A 24,100-nucleotide genomic window follows, 5' to 3' on the forward strand; every position below is an offset into this window, starting at 1 on the left:
ACAAGCCAAGGCGAAGCATGATTCGAAGAAAAATACCTTATCACTTGAAAGCAAAGGGTGGAAGTACATCATCGATCTACACACTCAAATGGTCGGGGAAGAAGCTCTGTCGTTAGATTCTAAAGAAGAGGATGAAAAGAAGCAACGTATGGAACCAGATCAAAGGGAGTCCTATGATTGGAAGGAGATGACGATTTGGATTCAGTGAATGGTCTTTACCATTGGCAGATAGAGGACTATCAACTGTTTCAAAGTTGCAACGTACTGACGATAGAGGAAGGACATAGCGCTAATGAATTTCCAAGGGAATTCACCGAGATAAAGGAAGGAGATGCGCCACTGGATGTGACACCCACACACACATTCACTGAAGGAGAACCCATCAAATATAATGAAGCCACGCTACAAACTATGAATTTGGGGGACGACGTCGAACCACGCAACATACTAGTGGTTGATAACTGGGATCCAGAATTGAAGACCGCAGCATTCAAGATATTTTTGGAATATAAGGATGTGTTTGCATGGACATACAAGGACCTGAAAGGAGTACCCCCAGAGTTGTGTGTGCACCGCATCTCGTTGATCGAAGGAGCAGTACCTGTACGGAAGCGGCCCTACAGGATGAACAAAAACTACGCGAAACGGGTTACGGAAGAAATCAATAGGATGCTACAGGTCGGCATTATTTTCAAGGTGCAGACCAGTGAATGGGTGTCACCAATAGTAATCTCACTAAAGAACTTCACCCAGATCCGGATATGCGTCGATTTCAGATGCCTGAATGCAGTCACCATCAAAGATCTGTTTCCAATTCCATTCACGGACAGCATTCTGGAGGTCGCGAGACATGAGATCTACTCATTCATGGATGGATTTTCCGGATACAATCAGATTTCAATTGCAAAGGAGGATAAACTAAAGACGACATTTGTCGTAGAAGATGGAGTATACGCATATAACCGGATGTCGTTCGGCTTGTGCAATGCGCCTGTGACATTCCAGCAGATCATACTGCACATCTTCGACAAGATTCCATCGAAAACTTTAAGTCACTTCTGGATGATTGGTCGGTCTTCAATGCTGAGGACAAACATCTGGCAGCTCTAGGTGAGTATGGAGAGATGCTGACGCGTGCGCCTAGCCTTGAACCTGAAGAAGTGCAGGTTTATGGTTCCGCAAGGACAGTTGCTCAGACACAGTTTGTAAGGAGGGATTTAAGACAAATCCGGATAAGGTGAGTCATAATGGAGATGCAGCCGTCCACCAATGTATTGGAGGTCAAATCTTTCCTCGGGCATATAGGCTATTACAAACACTTCATCAAAAATTTTGCCAAGATAGCATACCCATTGGACAAGTTAATGTGCAAAGGAGAATCATTCCGTTGGGAGAAGGAATAGGATGAAGCATTTGAAGGACTCAAAGTACGATTGGCTACAGCACCCATTCTGGCGTATCCAGATTGAAGCAAAGAATTTCATGTACATGTCGATGTGTCCAACTATGCGATCAGAGCAACTCTCGTGCAGACAGGAAGCCACGTGTTGGTTCACTCGATCTACTTTGCCAGTCGCCTGCTATCAAAAGCCGAACAAAATTACAGTACAACCGAATGGGAAGCGTTGGGCATGGTCTACGCCGTGCAGAAATTTCGTCATTACTTGCTGGCCACTCTGTTCGTGTTCTATGTCGACCATCAGGCTCTATTGTATATGATTAATAAACCGGTTATCCAAGGAAGAATTAGCCGCTGGTTACTTCTATTGCAGGAGTTTACCTTCAAGATTATTGTCTGGTCGGGGAAGAAACATGTCAACGCATACCACCTGTCGAGAACCAAAACAGGGGAAACGGCAAATGGAGTGAACGACGACTTTCCTAATGTGTAGTTGTTTCAGATCGCAGTATTGCCAGAATGGTACAAAAGCATTAGAGAGTACCTTTCGACAGGCCAGTTCCCGAGTGAAATGCAACCAAATGAAAGGCGTAAGTTAATAATCAGGAGTCGTACCTTCTAGTTGATCAACGGATTACTCTACAAAATGGGGCCGGATCACATTCTTCGACGGTGTGTGTTAGAGGAAGAAATACCATGGGTACTGAAGGAAGCACATGAGGGTCCAGCAGGACACATGGGACCTGATACCACGGCGCAGAAGATATTGCTTGCAGGACTATGGTGGCCAACAGTGTACAACGACGCACGGGAATGGGTCGTCAGGTGTGACACTTGCCAACGAGTCGGGAAACTGCTCAAGAGAGACTTCATGCCACTGTACCTGTCCCATGCTCACGAACTTTTTGAAAGATGGGGGTTGGATTTCATCAGACCTCTGAAGGCGAGCAAAACCAAAAAGTGTCGATACATCATCGTAACAATAGAGTACCTGACCAAATGGGTGGAGGCATGCGCAGCAAAATTTATTTACAAGCAAATTATTACCAGGTACGGTATTCCGTTGCAGTTAACAAGTGATAGAGGTGGACATTTTGTAAACCATGTTATCCGACTGCTCACCACAGAGTTCAAGATTTATCATTCGTTATCAAGCCTGTACTACCCAAGAACGAACAGATAGGCCGAGGCTACCAACAAAATCCTAGTGTCCATTATCTACAAATCTTGTGCTATCGAAGGCGAGGATTGGGAGGAAAAATTGCCCTTTGCCCTTTTGGCTTACCGCACGGCATATAAGGTCACAACAAGACACCATTTCAACTAATGTTCGGATAGGAGGCCGTAGTACCAGCGAAATTCATGATTCCGAGCCTAAGGATAGCACTAGAAAACAAGTTGGGCAACATGGCAAGCCTAAGGGAGCAGTTGTATAAATTGAACAAGCTCGAGGAGAAGCGATTGTTAGTGCAGTGGGCGACAGAGGTAAAACAAAATAGGCGTAAGGCGTAGCATGATAAACATCTAAAACTGAACAGGTTCCAACCAGGTCAGTGGGTGTTGAAATATGACGGAAAGAACGAAGTCAAGCCAGGCAAATTCAAAGTCAGATGGGTCGGGCCATACCAAATTCGGGAGGTAGGCGACAATGGTGCAATAAAATTGTGGACCTTGGACGAACAAGAAGTGCCTCAGGCAGTCAACGGGTCAAAGCTGAAGATGTACCATGCAAGGAAGAGCTCGTCGTCATTACAGAATGACCCAGCCCGACCATCTCCCTCACCGTCACAGGTTGGCGAAGTCGAGAGGGAAAACTGAGCAATTCTATTTATTTGTTCCAAAAAAATTGATTGTAAAAAAAAAAAATTGAAAAAATTGAAATAAAAAAAAAAGGTCACAAAGTTACCGTACGGTTTTTTTAGGCAGACACCGTACGGCTTTTTAATGGATGTCATCGTATGGGTTTTAAAAGGCTGTCACCGTACGACTTTGAAGGTCAGTAGCCGTACAGGCTTATAAGTTCATTTGTAGAGCACCAAATACTTAAACAACATACGGATTTGGAATTTCATTGCAAGCTGGTGTACAGATTTTGGGAGCCCGATCACCGTATGGTTTTTTTGAAGTCACCATACATGTTATAAAATCTGATTACTGTATGGCGTATGGATTTTGGAGGCCATTTGGGTTACAATTAACTGTATGGGTTTGAACTTCAAGTGCAAAACTGACGTACGAAAATTACAAAGCAGGATGCAGTGTACGGATTTTGAAGTCTAGATTGTGATGTACGGATTCCATAAGTGTATGAAGGGTCTAGTTCACCATACGGATTCTTATGATTCTAGTTCACCGTACGGATTTATAAGATTCATCTTGGCGTATGGATTTTAACATTGGCATACGGATTTGAGAAGACTGTCTGTAATTTGCGAATTACCATATGGCTTTTCCATACAATGCATGGTGTACGGATTTTATGGTCTTCATTAGATCCATCAAGGGGATATTGAGGCTATACGATTTCCATTGGTTATCAGGTTGCCGAGAGTGTCTTGAACAGTGAATCACTATCCATTGTCGTACGGATTCCAAGTTGCATTTGAAGGTTTCACTGTATGGAATTTGGAAGGTCATTTAATTGAAGGTTAATCCGTTGATTGAAGGTTAAGTTTGATTATTGGTGTGTACGGATTCAACTGTTGTACGTAAGAGAATAATTTTGCTGGACATTTGCCGTACGGATCCGTAAGCTTGCACGAACCCGTCCCCCTGCCTAGTATCTTGATTCTGGTTTGAGGTCAAATTTTGTTGTATTGTCGTCCAGAGACAACTATTCTTTTTGGGGGGGATGATGTAGTCGGTAAATAATTGTAAATGAGCCGACGGGTAGATTAGTATGCATTATTTGTTATGTAGCCAACTTGTGCCCGACAGGTTCCTTCGGGAACCTTCCAAAAGGCCCTTCGCTAAGTATAAATACCCCCTTCGGGAAGCATTGTATTCATCATTGAAGCATAATGTAATGTTTTGGCATACGCGAATAAAGGAAGAAGTTCTGTTGTTCTCATCTATTGTATGTATGCATTAATTTCTTTACCCAGTACGGTAAACACTCAACAATTTATTCTAGTAGAAAGTTGGAATTAAAAGAAGCTTGGGGATCAAGAAAAGTCCAGCTAATGTGTGGAAAGAAAAGTTTTCTGCCAATAAAGTAACCCAGCCTTTGTAGACAAGGATGTTGCTAAAGTTGACCACTTCCTTTGGAAATCCCAAAGCTCATCACAAGGAAACGGCCATGGGATTTCAGATTTCCTGCGCAAAGAATGAGTTGTGCATGCCAACATCTCCAATTGTCACTGCATAAGTCTGTGGCAATATATGCTGGAATGCATTTTCAGAAAGTACACGTGCACACAGATTTTTTTAATTGAATGGTCATCCTTGTCTTGTTTTTCTTACAATTTATAGCGAGACAAACCTCCAAAACAATCAAGGTTGTTAATGTTTATACCAGGGTCTAGAAATGAAGATAAGTAGCAGAAACAAAATAAATAACAACAAGAAACAGCAAATTATCCTAGGAAAACCCTCCAACTTGAGGGATAAAAATCCAGCCACAAATATATCACTTATATATTTAATGAAATAGCAAACGATTGCTTTACAATTTGCCCAAACACTAGCTAAACTGAAGTGATGATCACAGCACCTATCAATAAGTAGACAATAATAAATTATTGCTAAGTATCTACTATCAATCTCTCAAAAAACAAAAGATATCAATCTATAGTATCTACGAATTCGTCCCAAAAGAATGCATAAAATTGTCTTGACCCTTCATTCTCTTGATGTTACAAAGAGAAGACCATCCTCTTGACCCCTTATTGCCTTGACGTTACAAAAATAAGCATCACATCACTTGAGTTGGCCCTATAATTTATTTAATTATTTCAAATTTAGGAGGGAAGGAGAATTCCTAACGCTATAATATCAACACTCCCTCTTAGCTAGGGAGTTATCTTTCAAGATATCCATGTCATGGAGTCTCTCAAAATGACGCCCACAATGGCTACACCAATTTGTGGTAAATATTTTATCATGGAATCTCTCAACGTGATAACATCGAGCAGTCACTCAACATGACACAATGACTACAATCCATTTGAAAACTTATCACAGAATCTCTCATCGTGATAATGTCATGGAGTCACTTGACATCCACCACGTCTACTCCCATGTGTGGAAAGAAACATCTGCACAAGTACTCATCACGGAGTCACTCAACATGATGTCGTCATAGAATCTCTCAACATAACATCCACCATGGCTACTCCCATGTGTGGAAAGAAACATGTGCACAGGTTTTCATCACGTACTCACTCAACATAATGTCATCATGGAGCCTCTCAACATGGCGTCCATCATGGCTACTCCCAAGTGTGGAAACAAAAACATCTCAAAGGGCATTTACCTCATGTTTCTTTGTCTCAGAGAATAAGCATTTTAGCAAGTAGCAAGGATCATTGATTCTGAGACTCCCTCACACCAAGGGAAGCATTCTTTACAAAACCAAGCTTATCTCAAAAATGTGCATATTTCACTCTAATTCATTTCTATTGTTGGTGCACTCTTCCACCATTCTGAATTTTTCTCAAACACTTGCCATGCAACAACAATTAGTATCAATATATCATACATTTGAACAAGCCCATTAACCATGAACAAGGGAAGGGTCTCCCCAATTAATGCCCCAATGGCATGATCGTCCATGCAGAGTGGCAATTGATTAGTTCGTTGTCGCTCACTACACTATCCCCAACAGGGTGGGGGGAATGGTAGGGCACCCTTTGCATGCACCACATATGCTCTAAAGCTCATGATCGAATGAATAGGATTCTGCCGATTAGGCTCCCCATTCATCATCGTATGAGCATTCTGCCCCATAGCATACGATTCCCCTCTAAAGAGTATCCAATAGCCTTCCAGTGAACCCATGCACGGTTCTCTTCTCTCACTCTTTCTACCCCCTATCATAATATGCGTACATGGGTCAACCATTCTTCTCCATTCGAGTATCATGCATGTTGGGCATTGCTATGGTTCAGTCCAATCAATTAGGACAGTAGAGATCAAGGTCGTCATCATCTCTGCTCATACACGCAGGACCTCCTCTCGCAATAATAAGCACAAATTTTATTCTCTATATAGCTGGGGGAGGGCAAGCATTCGGCCAACAAGTGAACCCCATCCATTGGTCCACTTGAGTGGATTTCTTTTCGAACCCTAGGTCCCCATAGAATTGTAGGGCCATAATAGTTTTGTTCACCGTAGAGCTGATAGAAAGCTTGCCCCTCGCCCCTTACCTATTGTGGGGGTAGAGTGCCTAAAGAACCTGATCAGAGAACCTTGTACGAGTATGCGGCTTCTCATCCCTATTGCTTCTTTCTTCGAACGATAAATTCCACTTCCTCTCTTCAGCTTTTCTTTATTCTTCATCTGACTCTGGCATACTTCTGGCATGTAGTAGTGCCCTCTATTCTATTATATTCTTCCTCCAGTGGTTGAACTAGCATTGAAATCACCACCATCAAACAATTTTCCGGATATTTCTGCAATAAATTCTATCTGAAAAACAGCATCCTCATTTATACTTTCCATTTACAATAGCTCCTGAGGACCAACTTCACATGGTCAAAATTGATTAATCAACCCAAGATCATCATGGATATATCTAACCTCACATCAAAGATGGGTGTTGTCAACTTGAACCCTTGACATAGAACCATCTTTTTGGAGACCATTTATTTGGGTTGCCTGAACCCAAACACGCAAACCCTGTCTCTATCGCATGGGAATCAAGTAAAGTGTTTATGGGTTTGGCACAATGGAACAACCCCAACTCCTTCAAAATCTATAAGAGCTAACAACATTATCTTCCTTGAAGCTTAAGAGTAGCACTGCATCCAATTTTCTCCATGTGAGATCATTATTCACATCCCCTGTTCTCTACGTCAATTCACAAGAAGCTAAAACATTGTCTTAAGTTGTCTTGCTCCTAGCTTCCTCTTATGAATGCCAACCATATAAGTATTAATTACCAACGTCCAACACAAAGCGCCTCTTCATCTTCCTTGCATCATGTTGCACCTCTCTGGTCCCCTAAATCGTGTTGTGTGTCTAGTTTTCAACTTGTGTTGCAAGTTAGAGAATTTTGAAAACTAGTGCACTTCTATTCATAGAGCCCAACTCAAGATGATGCCTGACAACTTCTCCAGCATTAAAAGACACCATCCCCATGTAATATAACATTCCTCATATATAAATTGGAGATATGAACAAAAATACTACACGATGCTTCAAAATCACAGAGAGCATAAGCAATGTGAAGTTTTGCATAACCGTCTGGTTTCTCAACACCACCTAGCACGTGGTCACTCTTGCTTCTCTCATGCCTCAAGCGCGACAAGGACTGCCCCGGTAAAGATGGAGGTGATGAGAAGTTGTGTCAAATGCTTGACAGTAGGTTGTAGACATACATTTTTGTATCTTCTTTTCTTATGCACTTAACTTTGTTTCCTTTGGCTCCCTTAATCTTATTGAGCCTAAAGAAATCCTCCATCTCTAGCTCATCAAGCTCCCCTTTTATGTCGATATAGGAATCAGTTACAGATAACACTTGAATCCTCCAAGTGTGTCGCTTAACTTAGTTTTATAACCGCCAAGACCATTTCATGACTCAATTGTGTGGCTGATTATCCACATGAATATCTGCAATATACTCGAATTACATTCTATTGATAACACAATTTCCAAAAAAATCAAGGATGAATCTGTAATATTCTGTAAAAACCCCAAACTGGCTCCTCCTGTACAATTAATTGTTCTTTTGCAATTTTCCAATTTGCTATTTGTTTTTTAATTACAAATATCTATTTCAATTGGTTTATATTGAGATAATAAACTATCAAGGAAAAGATTGCAGAAATCCACAGCTTCAAAGTAACATATGGCAATTCATTCATCTGAGATAAGAGCAAATGCATACATATATTTCTAAATACAATTCCAATTAGCAAACTGAACCTGGCTTGACTGGTGTGGCAATGGTCGTCCCTCCTTGTATATGCTCACGGCTGAGAATGTGGGTGCACAATCACCTACAGCAGAAGGGTGATGTCTCCAACTGTTATTTCAATCAGCTGCTGTCAACTCCAGGCAAGGTGCAATAATTATATTCTGACTGCCACAATTCAACACAACGGTGTAAAGGTTGTCAACTCCACCAGGATGTCGTCTTCTTTACACTCTACTGATTATTACCACCCACGTCTATTTGTTGGATGTAATTGCAGTAACCACCAATCAGCAAGGAATGTCCAGAATGCATCCAAGTGACTCCAATATTCAGTGGCAGCTACCTTAACTCATAACGCCAGCAGAAACCCCAACGTCCAATGCTTAGTTAGATGAATCCGGCCCCAATAGTAACATCAGCAAGAGGAATTGACGTCTGATGTCAATTATGTTGCGCAAGCTTACTCACGTGATTCCTAGATGTATACTCGGTCTTTGCTGGCCGTAATTGCTGATCAGACCACTTGCATTATTTATTCAGTATTCAATCTGAAAATTCAGACCACTTGCATTATTTATTCAGTATTCAATCTGAAAATTCAATACTCCACGTGTTTTCAGAATACACCTTCAATTGTCACAATCACTAAATCGATCCCTCCTCAATTGCCCAACAATAGCAATTGATTAACCTCTAGGATGTTCGTCTCCTTAGCCACAATGAACACAATTGGAGAAAAACAACTAATCCAATATACTTCAGCAGTGGAATGAAAACACTTCTCGGGTACAGTGATGAACAGTAGAGAAGTTCGGCAATCTTAGCTATACATCAGTAGCTAAATTGCAAGTGCAATTCTTAGAATTACCAACCCTTATACAACAACAAGGGCATACAGTTATAAACCCAGGAAAAAGCCACAAAGGCACATAATCAAATGTATAATCAAGCGTGTTTTTCCCGATGAATGAGCTCTTATTTATAAGCTTTTCGTTGACCAAAGTTTCCTTAAAACTCCACTTTAGAAATTGTGAAAGCTTCCCAAAGAACTCAACACTAAAAACTTTCCAACTCACTTTTTAGAAACATCTCTTAAACTCATTATTATAATAATATAAACATTATTATGATAATGCAACTTAATGATTAATAAACAAATAAGAGCTCATGCAATTATTAACCTGATTAACTGCAGGTGACGACCAATTGTCAAGCCACCCACTATACTGCCAAAAATAACAACTACTAAAAATAGACTTGCTAAAAATAGTAAATCCACAACTGAGACCCCAAAATGTCATGTTAGCTCATGAGGGTCACTATGGTGAACTAACTTGGCCAACTATAGGAACCTACTAAAAATGGGGACATTACATATTCTTCCTGTTCTGAATTCTTCAGTTAATATTCAACCTGGCTCTGATACCATGTTAATGTTTATGCCAGAAATGAAGATAAGCAGCAGAACAAAATAACAAACAAATATACAACAAATTGTTAGCCGACTGGATGGGTCCGGCGGTGTTTCTGTAGCCGACGGATTGACTATCGTCGGTGTTTTGTATTTTGTAGCCGATGGGTAAATAGTTTTTAGCGGATGTAATGTTGTGGCCAACGGACTCCTTCAGGAAGGCTCGGCGGTAGTATTTATATTCCGTTTGGAATCATTGTAAATAATCAATAATCTACTATTGCAAATCTTAGGAAGCATAATGTATGTCTGGCGTATGCGAATATAATTCTGTCATTTTGTTCCATTGTCTGTACACGCTGATTTCTTTACCTGTACGGTAAACACAAATTACATTGGGACAAGCCTCAAACTTGAGGGAGAAAAACCCAGCCACACATATATCACATATACATTTAATGAAAGTGCAGAAGACCAGGTTAAAGTAAAGAGATGATCATAGCACCTGTCATTAAACAGATAATAATAAATTATTCCTTAGTATCAATCTCTCAGAAAATGAAAGATACAAAGAAATAGCAAAATTAATTGCATCTACTCATAGACATGAAGAAAACACTGAGAAAACAATTCAAAAATTTTAACTAGATTTCAGTTTGAATTTTAGATAGTACTACCTTATTCTAGAGACATTTCTCTCTGATAAATGTGTTCCCTTGTATAGCTTCTGAAGTTTCAAGATAAAGTCATTCCATTTGAAATCTTGAAGAATCACAACCTGAAAAATGAGTAACACACTTGTAAGTTACTAGGTGCTTCGATGGTCCTGATGACTCTAAAATATTGGCCAATATTTGAAACAAATTTTTCAGTCCAAACAAAACCTTTTAAATTTACATGGATTTGAGCAACATTAGTACATCGCTTTTGATTTCAATCAATTTCATTCTCCTTGGAAATAACAATCAGGACTCCAGCTCAAAAAAAAACATGCATATCATCAATAGGATAGAAAGCAACATGGTAGTTCTCTATCCTTCACCTCGAGCTTCCCACTCCATGGATCTGCTGTTGGAGTAATCTTCATTCCGCCACCAAAGTATTTTGCATTTCCTATACAGAGAGCTGTAACTTTAGGTAGATTTATCCAATCTTCTTTGTCTATCTGAGAAGAATGTAAATCTAGTAAAGTTAGATACATTAATATATATCACAGACAATTGCCAAAAAAAATTACAACGAATAAGAATCCTATGTGGCCATACAGGAAAACAGAGCTGACAGGTTAAAAAAACTCTATTGGGATGCTAATGTAGTTGACCTTGATCTTCATGTCCTGATTCCGATGGGTAAGAAATGCCTGTAAGGTACCAATAACATAGCATAGTTTTCCAAATCTCTTGAACTTGGAAGCATAGAACCCAGCCTTTGCACTTCTGTGAAGTTGTACAGATCAAACATTAAGTAATCCAATATATATATGATGCATGTTTTCAGAACCTAATGTGCCCTGAGAAGCCTAAATGTAAACAAAAGATTTAAATCAATGGTGTTTTATACTTACAAGTGAACATCTGCAACATTCAAAAAATAGTGCAACTCGTAATCCTCACCAGCCATGACACCAACATCAATCCTCTGTCTCTGCCCTGTTCAGTACCATCATAAGAGCACACATCCATATCCTATGAGGCAAACAAAATTTTCAAATTTGGGAACTGAGAAAATGTAATACACCAACAAACAAACAGAAATTATTTCCTCGTAGTGAAGAAAAGAGAAAGGAAATAACCTTTAGCTATTCGTTCAATGGCCTCATATGGATCATTCTTCCTACAATAACAAAAGATTTTTAAAAAGAATTTATTAATTTGTATTGAAGGTTATTCTTTGTGCAATCTATAATCATGGGTCATTCTAGATCTCCAATTGCATTTAGAAAGGCAAAATGAGTTTACACGAACCAGCCAAATGTTCTTGCAAAATCTGAGCCAGTCCCCAAAGGAATCAGCTGCAAACAAAATGGTCTTTACATTTCTGTCTATGCTTAAATTCTTAATACAGTTAATGCTAGCGGAAACAAAAAGAAATATATCTATAGAGACTCAACTTGTAGCTAGATAATGTTGTTTGAATTTTCTTAGATTTTTTTAAGGCAAATACATCCAACGGTGGAATATTTCCAGATGCTTACTCCAAGTGCTGTCATATTTGTAGCCCCTTTATCCTCAGCCTGAACAGGTTTTCCAGCTTCAAAGAAACCATTAACGACCTGTAAGGAAAATGGTGAGAAACTGGAAACAACAAATGAACATTTTAAAAGCAGAAAGCATATACAACTTGCAAATATTGATCTAACAGAAAGCAGGAAATGAACACCTAGTGGCTATGAAGCATGAAATTAAAATATAAATCAAAATTAACCCAACATTTACCCTTACTGATACATTTCTTGGAACTCGAAAACTGGTGTCTTAATATCTTATTTTCCTTAATGGATTGTGATGAATTTTACAATACAAACATCTAAAGGAAAACATCTTATAAATATTTGTGAACTTTCCATCAGATATTGTTCAGAAACTTTTCAATTATCATATTAACTTGGTACAGAGATTAAGCAACCAGATATACCTCATGAAAATGTAAGATATTTATGAAATTTTGCTGAAGTTCTAACCTCAAAGGATATGGGATGCTTAGGAGAGCGACATCAGCATTTACATATGGCTTGCACTGCTCCATCAGCAGCTCGGTCATCTATCACCTTCAGAATACAGGGTGGTATAACAACAGCCCTACTACTCTCCAAATCTGGCCGACAAATCTGATGGTATTTATTCTGGTATTCCTGTCCTACACAGACATTTCCAATGCCACTCCTAAATAATGACAGCATAGAATATCCTAATAAGAATTCAACAAAGCAGCAGACAGCATTGTAATTGTCACACCATCCATCATTCTTCTAAATGTACATTGAGCACCATTTGGTCTAACAAAACGTCTGTGAGTCAGTCAATCTGTGGTAAAACAGGATGATAGCTTAGGCATTCAGATATCTGATCTCAGATCTTTTACAGAACTATTGCATGATACAATTTTGCATATTACAGTTCTCATTGCAGTGTGTAGTTGTTCTGTTATTCATCTTAAACTTACTTTCTGCATTCTGATATAGTTCTCAACTTCTGTTATTCAAAGTATGCTTTGCCTATCACATTTAATCTGCCATCTGTCCTACAACTATCATCCTAGACCCTGAACCAATGGTGTCACATAACACATACTTCAAGTCATATCTAGTGGTATTTAAGTTCAGATCTACATCATGTTTCAGTTTATATGACCATGTATATAAGGCCAGATTATAAGCTAGGGCCCGAGAATTGTGGCCCTTTCACATATCTTCCAATCCAATAACCAATGATTGCAAACAAAGCTTCATACTCCATAGTACTATGGATATGCCCTAGAGAATAATAGTAGATAGGTTGATATGGTAGCATGAAGATTATGAACAGCAATGCACACATGATAGACGGTCAACAGTCACTCTACAAAACTTCTTGAGCATATGTAGCATCCTCTGAAGAGCTCAAACTTCAACAAACCCTTCAATAGTTGCACTCCATTAAAGGTACAAGTCAATCTAGACATACAAAAACATATGAAGTGTCATGCTGAAGCTCCAGGTCCTTTGTGTGAAAAGAAAAGAAGTGTCATGCTGAAGCTCCAGGTCGTTTGTGTGAAGATGAAGCTAGGAATCAATTTGCATTAAGGAAATTATGAAAGCAAAAAGATTAAAACGAACTCTTCCTTCTCCTTGCATTTTGTGAATTTGGTGAATTGTGTGTTATGTATGTGCCAAGAGTTTCAGTAATTGGGAGCTGGAAGAATTGAGAATTCTTTGAAGTCTATGCACTTTGAATTGGTTGTCTTTTGCGAGAAAATTATGCTAAATGGATGGCTTCATTTAGAGTCTATGTTTAGACTTAATAGGTGTAATTTGGAGCAGACATTCAATGTTTTATCTCTGCAATTTTTGCAAGTTTGGGTCTCAGAGTATTAGCAGGCTGCAACATTAATTTAAACTCTAGAGGTTGCAAATTATTCCTATTGGCTGCCGTGGCTTCCATCCAGGGTTCCACTTCACATTTTGGTGGCTGCAATATAATACCATGGCCAACATTTGAATGTAGAGGGCTTATTTTTGCTCTATGTGTGCTTGTGTTTCCAGATCCAGCACCCATGTCACAGAAATTTGCATTTCCAGGCAGCTGCAATCACTTATATGGAAATTATTGTAATAAGATGTGCAATTTTCTTTTGAATTTTAAATGTTGTTATTTCAATTTCATTATTATTCAGAAATTCAAAAAAAAGCACATCTCTCAAAAAACTCAAAAAACCAAAATACAAAACTCCAAAAAGCGAAAACATTGAACAGCAGTGGTCAGAGTTCAAATCCACAGAGGATTCTTACAGTGGTATCAGAGCAGTTTCCTTCCATCCTGCAGGGAATTGGGTTTATATCAAAGTAACAAGAATCGGAATCGGATCGGAATCGGCAAGGCCGAATCAAATCGTGAATCGGCCATGAATCGGAATCGAATCGGCCATGAATCGGAAAATTTAAAAAACCCTTGAAATTTAGTGAGTAACTTATTTCATAAACCCTTTATCACTGATTCGATTCACCGATTCACAAAAAATCGTTTGGCTTGAATCGAATCGCCGAATCGCGTGAATCGCATGAATCGCCGTGATTCTTGGAACTATGGTTTATATGCAACCACAAATATTCGCACCAGACAGATAGCACACACACAAAAATACAGCTCCACAGGGTTAAGAACCACCAGTCGATAATATGGGTGACAGGAGAGGGAGTAGCCCTCCTAGAAATACAGGGAATGAGGACAGGGAAGCAATGGATATATCAAGGGGACTGGCAACTGGACGGCAACCAGTGACCAATGTTCTACAGCAGCTTGCTACAGCCATTGAGTGAATACCACTTAGTGAGTGTCCAGTTCCATAAGTTGCTCACTTTTCTTACACTTTGTTCCATGTCTGAGGAGGATGCCATCAGATTTGTGTTAAATTTTATGAACCAGGATAACATAACAGATCACAGATGAAATAAGAACACAAACACACCAGATATTATCCTGGGAAAACCTCCCTACTCGAGGGAAAAACCCAGCCACACTCGAGATATATCCTTTATTGATAATCATAATATACAATACAGTGCTTCACAAGCTAGGTCCAATCAATGACTTCTTCACACAGGTATGCACAGGATCTTCAGAACTACAAGCATCTCACAGATACTTCTATCATAGAGAATGAATTGCACAAGCAAAATTTATCAAATACAGATCATACATAAATCTTTATCTAGTGGAGTACTTGCTGCAGAGCAGCAAAATCACATTCTTTAGAGACACAAAGTATGCACTAGTCACCTACAATAATTCACCAGAAATCATGATACAATCATCTCTACTTTTCTGGTTTTCCAAGCACTACATAATCTCCCACTTGAACAAATAACCTTTGTTGTCGATAAAATTATAAAACAGCCGACGGGTAGATTAGCATGTAGTAGGTGATTGTTATGTAGCCGACGGGCCCCTTCGGGAAGGTTCTTCGGAATAGTATATGTACAACTTCGGATTATCATTGTAATCATCATCGAAAGCACTATGTAATCTCTTCGGCATATATGCGAATAATAAAAGGAGCACTGTTGTTCTTGTTTATTGTCTGTATGCATTAAATTATTTACCCCACACGATAAACATTTGGCATCATTGCCCAATGGACCTAGAACGAAGGCAGAGGAATGAAGACTAATGCCGAATCAGCTTAACAAGGATAGAAATAAGATAAAAGGAAAAGATGGAATACACACCGCACAAGAAATTTTAATTTTGGCACAACAAGCCGAGCACAAACGGAGGTTTCAGCAGATTGCCGACAGACAACAAAGCACCGAGGAATGTTGGAAGAGAATCAACAACAGTTGGATTCGGTGGAAGAAACAAGAAAGGAATTTCTAAACCTATATATGTCGAGAGAAGAGAATCCAAATGGAAGGGAATCAACTCGCACAGCTCAAAGTACCGAGGGAGCACAAGCGTGGAGTGAACTCTTCGTCCGCGATACACTTCCAGAATGAGGAAAACCCTTTTTCACCAAGTAACACTGCTGTTGGACATAAGACGACTATCCGAAACAACACGGTTGTTCAGAACAGAGCAGGTGTGCAGAACAACATGAGTACACAAGTACCTCCAATTCGAATAGTAATGGCTAGACCAAAGGAAAAATTGTCAAAGTTTGATGGTGATGTAACGGCCGATCCAATCAGACACTATAAGACATGCAAAACAATTTGGACGGCAAATGGCATAACTGACACAGATGAATGGGTTCGACAATTTCCAGCAACCCTAAGGGGTGTAGCTGTTGATTGGTTTGCCGATGCCAATCCCCAAAAATTAACTACAGGGGTGGGAGTTAAAAAGGAGTTTATCACCGAGTTTCAATTGTTGTGAGATGACAATGAGATAGTAGCAGAAATCTACACCACAAAGTAGGGGAAAAATGAAACGGTCTGTGTATATGCCAGGAAACTAAAATAATTAATAAATGAAATAGAAAGTAAGCTCGCAGATGGGCTGAAAAAGCGATGGTTCATTGAAGGACTATGCCCGAAGTTAAGGAACAAAATGAAGATTGTGCTGCCATCATCATACACCGAAGCATACAATCGGGCGATGGACTTAGAGTGAATAGAAAACGAAAAAGAAGAAGAAAAGTAGCTCATCCGACTCAGATGATGTGTCTTCGGAAGAGGATAGCAATGGTGACAAAAAGGGCAGCAAGAAGGTTCGAGCTCTTCAGAAGGATATGATCAGAATGATGAAGAAATTTAAGAATATGCAAAAAGAGACGAAGGCAAACGAGCTATGGTGCACAGAATGCAAGACAAAAGGTCACACGAAGGGATCCTATCCGAAAAACTAGTTTTGTGAGATCTGCCAAATTATGGGACATTCCACAAAAAAATGCCCCTTCAATATGAAAACAAGACCTAAACAAGTGCTCCTGACACAGGAGGCTTCCACGTCAAGAGGGAGCGGAAATACCAGCAATGATGTTGCCACTTTGGGTGGGTACAGAAATAACAGAAGAGGGCCAAACAACAATACTAGCAATAATACCAACAATAATAATGGGGGTCGTAGCCGAATTTAGTACAATGCAAACGGACGCCCGATGGTTCAATACAGAGCATGCAATTTGTGGGGCCACTTTGCACAAAACTGTACATTAGCGAATACACCAAAGTTGTTATGTCGATGGTGTGGTCATGGAGATCATGAAGATGCCAAATGCCCAAAATCAGGAGTGAATCTAATCACCATTGGTGCGGACAAAGAAGAAATCTTAGCAATCACCCGTAAACAAGCAAAACTGTACCCCGACCCGACGGAAGAAAAGAAGAGATTGGAAGAAGCACGGGCAAAAATTGAGAAAGCAATGCAAGCAGAGAAATCACAATTGAAGGAAACTACCGGCACCTCAACGAGGAACTGCGCAGAACAAAACATCATACGGCAAATATTACAAATTGAAGTACCGGTAAAAATAAACAATCTGCTGCTCACAATGCCTCAACTTCGATCAACACTCACAAACATCGCTTCAACTGCCAAACCACAAGGAGAACATGGAAGAAAAAATGAAAGCGGAGCAAGTACAGTAGCCCCAATGCTGCTAGCCCTCACATCCAGATGGCATTTGGCGGTCATAGAGATGAGCATATTAAGAACGGTCCTTTCAAACACAATTGTGGACAAAGGATTAGGGGTAAACGACCTACCAGAAGATACCTGGAAGAAGTTGGGACAGCCGACATTGTGGCCACCTATGTTCCAATTACTAACGGCAGACCAACACAGCATTAAACCTCTCAGAGTCCTAATGGCAGAACCAGTGACTATTGAAACACAGCCATTCCTACTCAATTTCGTCGTTATCCCGCTGGAGAGGAGAGGATATGACATCATTCTAGGCCGAGGATGGCTCGTACAAGCAAAGCTTAAGCATGACTGGAAGAAGAATACTCACTAGAAAGCAAAGAATGGAAATTCATTATTGATTTACACACCCAAATGGTGGGCGAAGAAGCCCTATCATCTGATTCCAAAGAAGAGGATGAAGGAAAGCAGCAAATGGAACCAGATTAGGAGGGAGTCCTACGGTTGGAAGGTGGATCGACAGACGATAATTTAGATTCGGTAAATGGATTATTTCACTGGCAGATGGAGGATTATGAGCTATTCCAGAGCTGCAACATACTAACAATAGAGGAAGGGCACAACGGAGAAGAATTTTCAAAAGAATTCAGGGAAATAAAACAAGGGGATGCACTGCTAGATGGAACACCTGCACATGAATTCGATGAGAGAAAGCCGATAAAATATGACGAAGCTACACTACAGACCATGAATTTGGGAGCCGAGGCCGAACCAAAAAACATACTGGTGGGGGATAACAAGAATCCAGTACTAAAAGCAGCGGCATTTAAAATATTTTTGGAATACAAAGATGTATTCGCTTGGACATATAAGGATTTGAAAGGAGTACCGCCAGAGCTGTGTGTTCACCGCATTCCGTTGGTCGAAGATGCAGTGCCTGTACGAAAGTGACCTTATAGGATGAATAAAAACTACGTGGCATGGGTTACAGAAGAAATTAATCGAATGTTGGAGGCCAGTATTATTTTTAAGGTTCAAACAAGTGAATGGGTGTCGCTCATAGTAATATCCGTGAAGGATACCACCCAAATTAGGATGTGTCAACTTCAGATGTCTCAACGTAGTAACAATCAAGGACCCCTTCCCGATACCCTTCACAGATAATATATTGGAGGAAGTAGCTGGACATGAGATTTATTCATTTATGGACGGGTTTTCAAGATATAATCAAATTTGCATAGCAAAAGAGGACAAACTTAAAATGACATTTGTGGTAGAAGGCAAGGTGTATGCATCCAACCGAATACCATTCAACCTGTGCAATGCACCGGCTACGTTCCAAAGAATCATCTTGCACATATTATACAAAATGTCTGTCAAAAATTTCAAAACATTCTTGGATGATTGGTCTATATTCAGCACTGAAGACAAGCATCTGGCGGCGTCGGGCAAATGCATGGAAAGATGTCAAAGGGCGCAACTAGCCTTAAATCCAAAGAAATGCAGATTCATGGTTCTGCAAGGAAAATTACTGGGACATATAGTCTGTAAAGAGGGATTGAAAACAGATCCAGACAGAGTCAGAGTGATAATGGAAATGCAGCCATCTACAAATGTAATGGAGATAAAGTCATTCCTAGGACACACAGGATATTATAGAAGATTCATCAAGAATTTCGCCAAATTATCATACCCACTAGACAAATTGACATGCAAGGGGAACCGTTCAAATGGGAGAAAGAATAGGATGAGTCATTTGAAGGGTTGAAGGTACGATTGGCAACAGCACCTATATTGGCGTACCCAGATTGGAACGAGAAATTTCATGTTCACGTGGACACATCCAATTATGCAATAGGAGCAACTTTGGCACAAACAAGTAACCACGAGTTAGATCATCTGGTATATTTTGCCAGCCGACTACTGTCAAAAGCAGAACAGAACTACAGTACAACAAAATGGGAAGCCCTAGAAATGGTCTACACAGTGCAGAAGTTTCAACATTACTTGCTAGCAACACCGTTCGTGTTTTATGTAGACCATCAAGCTCTATTGTACCTAGTGAATAAACCTATCATCCAAGGCAGAATCAGCCGGTGGCTACTTTTTTTGCAGGAATTCACCTTCAAGATCATTGTATGGCCCGGGAAGAATCATGTCAACACAGACCACCTATCGAGAATTAAAATAGGTGAACCGATGGACGAAATGAATGATGATTTTCCTGATGCACAATTATTTCAAATTGCAGTATTGCCAAAATGGTACATGAGTATTGGGGAGTACCTTTCCACGGGACAGCCACCGAAGGAGATGCCACAAAATGAAAGGTGGAAATTAGCAATTAGGAGCCATGCATTTCAATTAATTAATGGATTACTGTACAAAATGGAGCCTAATCACATCCTACAACGGTGTGTGTTAGAGGAGGAAATACCGAAAGTGTTGAAAGAAGCACATGAGAGTCCAGCAGGAGGACACATGGGACCTGATACCACAGCGCAGAAAATATTGCTTGTAGGACTGTGGTGGCCAACAGTGTACAATGACGCACGCAAATGGGTCGTCCGGTGTGACACTTGCCAAAGGGCTGGAAAGCCACTAAAGAGAGACTTTATACTGCTTAACCCCTCACATGCACTAGAATCATTCGAACGATGGGGATTGGATTTCATGGGACCTTTGAAAGTAAGCCGAATGCACCGATGCCGATATATAGTCATCGCTATGGAATACTTAACAAAGTGGGTGGAAGCACGGGCTCTACCAGATAACTCAGTGGACAATACAGCAAAATTTATTTATGAACAAATAATCACTCGATACGGGATTCCACTTCAGATAACGAGTGATCGTGGAGGGCATTTTGTCAATCACATCATTAAACTATTAATGAAATTCAAGATATATCATTCCTTATCAAGCCTGTACTACCCACGAGCAAATGGACAGGCTGAGGCTACGAACAAGATCTTAGTAGTAATCATCTACAAGTAATGTGCGGTCGCAGGTGAAGACTAGGAGGAAAAATTGCCCTCTGCCCTCTGGGCATACCACACAGCATACAAGGTGACAACGGGACACACACCGTTCCAATTGATGTGTGGACAGGAGGCAGTGGTACCAATAGAATTTATGATACCGAGTTTGAGGACCGCGCTGGAGAATAAGTTGGGTGACATGGAAAGCCTAAGGGAAAGGTTGCATAATCTGAACAAACTCGAGGAGAAGCGGCTATTGGCACAATGGGCCACGGAGGTGACACAGAACAGGCGCAAAGCATGGCATAATAAACACCTGAAACTAAACAAGTTCCAACTAGGAAAGCTAGTGTTGAAATATGACAAACGGAACGAAATCAAACTGGGGAAGTTTAAAGTCAAATGGGTTGGGCCATACTAGATCCGGGAAGTAGGTGATAATGGAGCAATAAAATTATGGACATTGGACGAGCAGGATATTCCGAAAACGGTGAACGGTTCCAAGTTGAAAATATATCATGCGCAACATCTTCTGTCGTCCATGAATATCGAGCAATAAAATTCAGTTAAAAAAGAAGGGAAAAAAAACAAAACAAAAAAACGAGAAATTTTTTTAAAAGGGAAAAAAAAAATTTAAATAAATTGTTAAAAGTCGTGTTTTATATAGACCATCAAGCTCTGTTGTACCTAGTGAATAAACCTATCATCCAAGGCAGAATCATCCGGTGGCTACTTTTGTTGCAGGAATTCACCTTCAAGATCATTGTACGGCCCGGAAAGAATCATGTCAACGCAAACCACCTATCGCAAATTAAAATAGGTGAACTGATGGACGAAGTGAATGATGATTTTCCTAATGCACAATTATTTCAAATTGCAGTATTGCCAAAATGGTACACGAGTATTGGGGAGTACCTTTCCACGGGACAGCCACCGAAGGAGATGCCACAAAATGAAAGGCAGAAATTAGCAATTAGGAGCCGTGCATTTCAATTAATAATGGATTACTATACAAAATGGAGCCTAATCACATCCTACAACGGTGTGTGTTAGAGGAGGAAATACTGAAAGTGTTGAAAGAAGCACATGAGAGTCCAGCAAGAGTACACATGGGACCTGATACCACAGCGCGAAAAATATTGCTGGTAGGATGTGGTGGCCAACAGTGTACAACGATGCACGCGAATGGGTCCTCTAGTGTGACACTTGCCAAAGGGCTGGAAAGCCACTAAAGAGAGACTTTATGCCGCTTAACCCCTCACATGCACTAGAATTATTTGAACAATGGGGATTGGATTTCATGGGACCTCTGAAAGTAAGCCGAATGCACCGATGCCGATATATAGTCTTTGCTATGGAATACTTAACAAAGTGGGTGGAAGCACGGGCTCTACCGGATAACTCAGCGGTCAGTACAGCAAAATTTATTTATGAACAAATAATCACTCGGTACGAGATTCCACTTCAGATAACGAGTGATCGTGGAGGGCATTTTGTCAATCACATCATTAAACTGTTAACGGAATTCAAGATATATCGTTCCTTATCAAGCCTATACTACCCACGAGCAAACGGACAGGCTGAGGCTACGAACAAGATCCTAGTAGCAATCATCTACAAGTAATGTGCGGTCGAAGGTGAAGACTGGGAGGAAAAATTGCCCTCTGCCCTCTGGGCATACCACACGGCATACAAGGTGATAACGGGACACACACCGTTCCAGTTGATGTTTGGACAAGAGGCAATGGTACCAACAGAATTTATGATACCGAGTTTGACGATCACACTGGAGAATAAGTTGGGTGACATGGAAAGCCTAAGGGAAAATTTGCATAATTTGAACAAACTCAAGAAGCGGCTATTGGCACAATGGGCCACAAAGGTGACACAGAACAGGCGCAAAGCGTGGCATGATAAACACCTGAAACTGAACGAGTTCCAACCAGGACAGCTAGTGTTGAAGTATGACGGATGGAACGAAATCAAACCGCGGAAGTTTAAAGTCAAATGGGTCGGGCCATACTAGATCCGAGAAGTAGGTGATAACAGAGCAATAAAATTATGGACATTGGACGCGCAGGGAATTCCGGAAATGGTGAACGGTTCCAAGTTGAAAATATATCATGCGCAACCTGTTCCATCGTAGACGAATATCGAGTAGTAAAATTCAGTAAAAAAAGAAGGGAAAAAAAATAAAAATAAAAAAAGATTTTTTAAAAAGGGAAAAAAAAATTTTAAATAAATTATTAAAGGTCGTGTTTTATGTAGACCATCAAGCTCTATTGTAACTAGTGAATAAACCTATCATCCAAGGCAGAATCAGCAATCATCTACAAGTAATGTGCGGTCAAAGGTGAAGACTAGGAGGAAAAATTGCCCTCTGCCCTCTGGGCATACCACAAAGCATACAAGGTGACAACGAGACACACACCGTTCCAGTTGATGTTTGGACAAGAGGCAGTGGTACCAACAAAATTTATGATACCGAGTTTAAGGATCGCACTAGAGAATAAGTTGGGTGACATGGAAAGCCTAAGGGAAAGGTTGCATAATCTGAACAAACTCGAGGAGAAGCGGCTATTGGCACAATGGGCCACGGAGGTGACACAGAACAGGCACAAAGCGTGGCATGATAAACACCTAAAATTGAACAAGTTCCAACCAGGACAGCTAGTGTTGAAGTATGACGAACGGAACAAAATCAAACCGAGGAAGTTTAAAGTCAAATGGGCCAGGCCATACTAGATCCGAGAAGTAGGTGATAACGGAGCAATAAAATTATGGATATTGGACGGGCAGGAAATTCCAAAAACGGTGAATGGTTCCAAGTTGAAAATATATCATGCGCAACCTATTCCATCGTTGATGAATATCAAGCAGTAAAATCCAGTTAAAAAAGAAGGGAAAAAAAAACAAAAACAAAAAAAGAGAAATTTTTTTAAAAGGGAAAAAAAAATTTAAAATAAATTATTAAAGGTCGTCGTACGGCATCTTCAGCAGGTTAATGACCACCATATGAAAGAAGCAGTAGTGCTTTAAATATATGCACCGTACAACCCCTTTTATGTGCCCCCACTATAATCGTACAGCAAGGAGGAGTCGACACAAAATTTTGCCTTGTGGATTTTATATTGCCCCCATACGGCAATTGCTAAGGTGCATGTCTTATAAACACCATACAACCCCTGCATAGTAATGGCACCGTACGGCTTCTCTCAGGGAGATTAGTCCAAAGTAAATGAAAAAAACGGTACACTGTATGGAAATCTAAGGCACTCATAAAGAACTGTACGGCCCTCTTAGTGTTTTACTGTACGGAAAATTGGGAGAAAAACAGGTGAAAAAACATATGGTGGGAAAATGGATGGAAATATATTGCGTGAGCAATGAAAAATGTAATTATGCGGGCACAGGGAGACCTATGAATAAAAATATTTGGTAGAATTAATGGCC

At 40.1% G+C, this 24,100-nt stretch overlaps 1 protein-coding gene across 2 annotated transcripts in view; it reads right to left on the reverse strand.

Annotated features, from left to right (window-relative positions):
• The window catches only part of LCBK2 (Diacylglycerol kinase family protein), a 218,410-nt gene that overhangs the window by 40,216 nt on the left and 154,094 nt on the right, over positions 1-24,100 (reverse strand). For both annotated transcript variants that reach the window (XM_089788686.1, XM_089788688.1), the window contains 7 exons: positions 12,083-12,160; positions 11,853-11,899; positions 11,681-11,721; positions 11,453-11,537; positions 11,210-11,324; positions 10,931-11,053; positions 10,566-10,666 (listed from right to left, as the gene is read on the reverse strand). In XM_089788686.1, the coding sequence (XP_089644812.1) occupies positions 10,566-10,666; positions 10,931-11,053; positions 11,210-11,324; positions 11,453-11,537; positions 11,681-11,721; positions 11,853-11,899; positions 12,083-12,160 (590 nt within the window). The remainder of the gene's footprint in view (positions 1-10,565; positions 10,667-10,930; positions 11,054-11,209; positions 11,325-11,452; positions 11,538-11,680; positions 11,722-11,852; positions 11,900-12,082; positions 12,161-24,100) is intronic.

Source organism: Cupressus sempervirens, chromosome 6, assembly GCF_028749045.1.
Source record: "Cupressus sempervirens isolate cs-2001-9-10 chromosome 6, ASM2874904v1, whole genome shotgun sequence".
NCBI classification, from domain to species: Eukaryota; Viridiplantae; Streptophyta; class Pinopsida; order Cupressales; family Cupressaceae; genus Cupressus; species Cupressus sempervirens.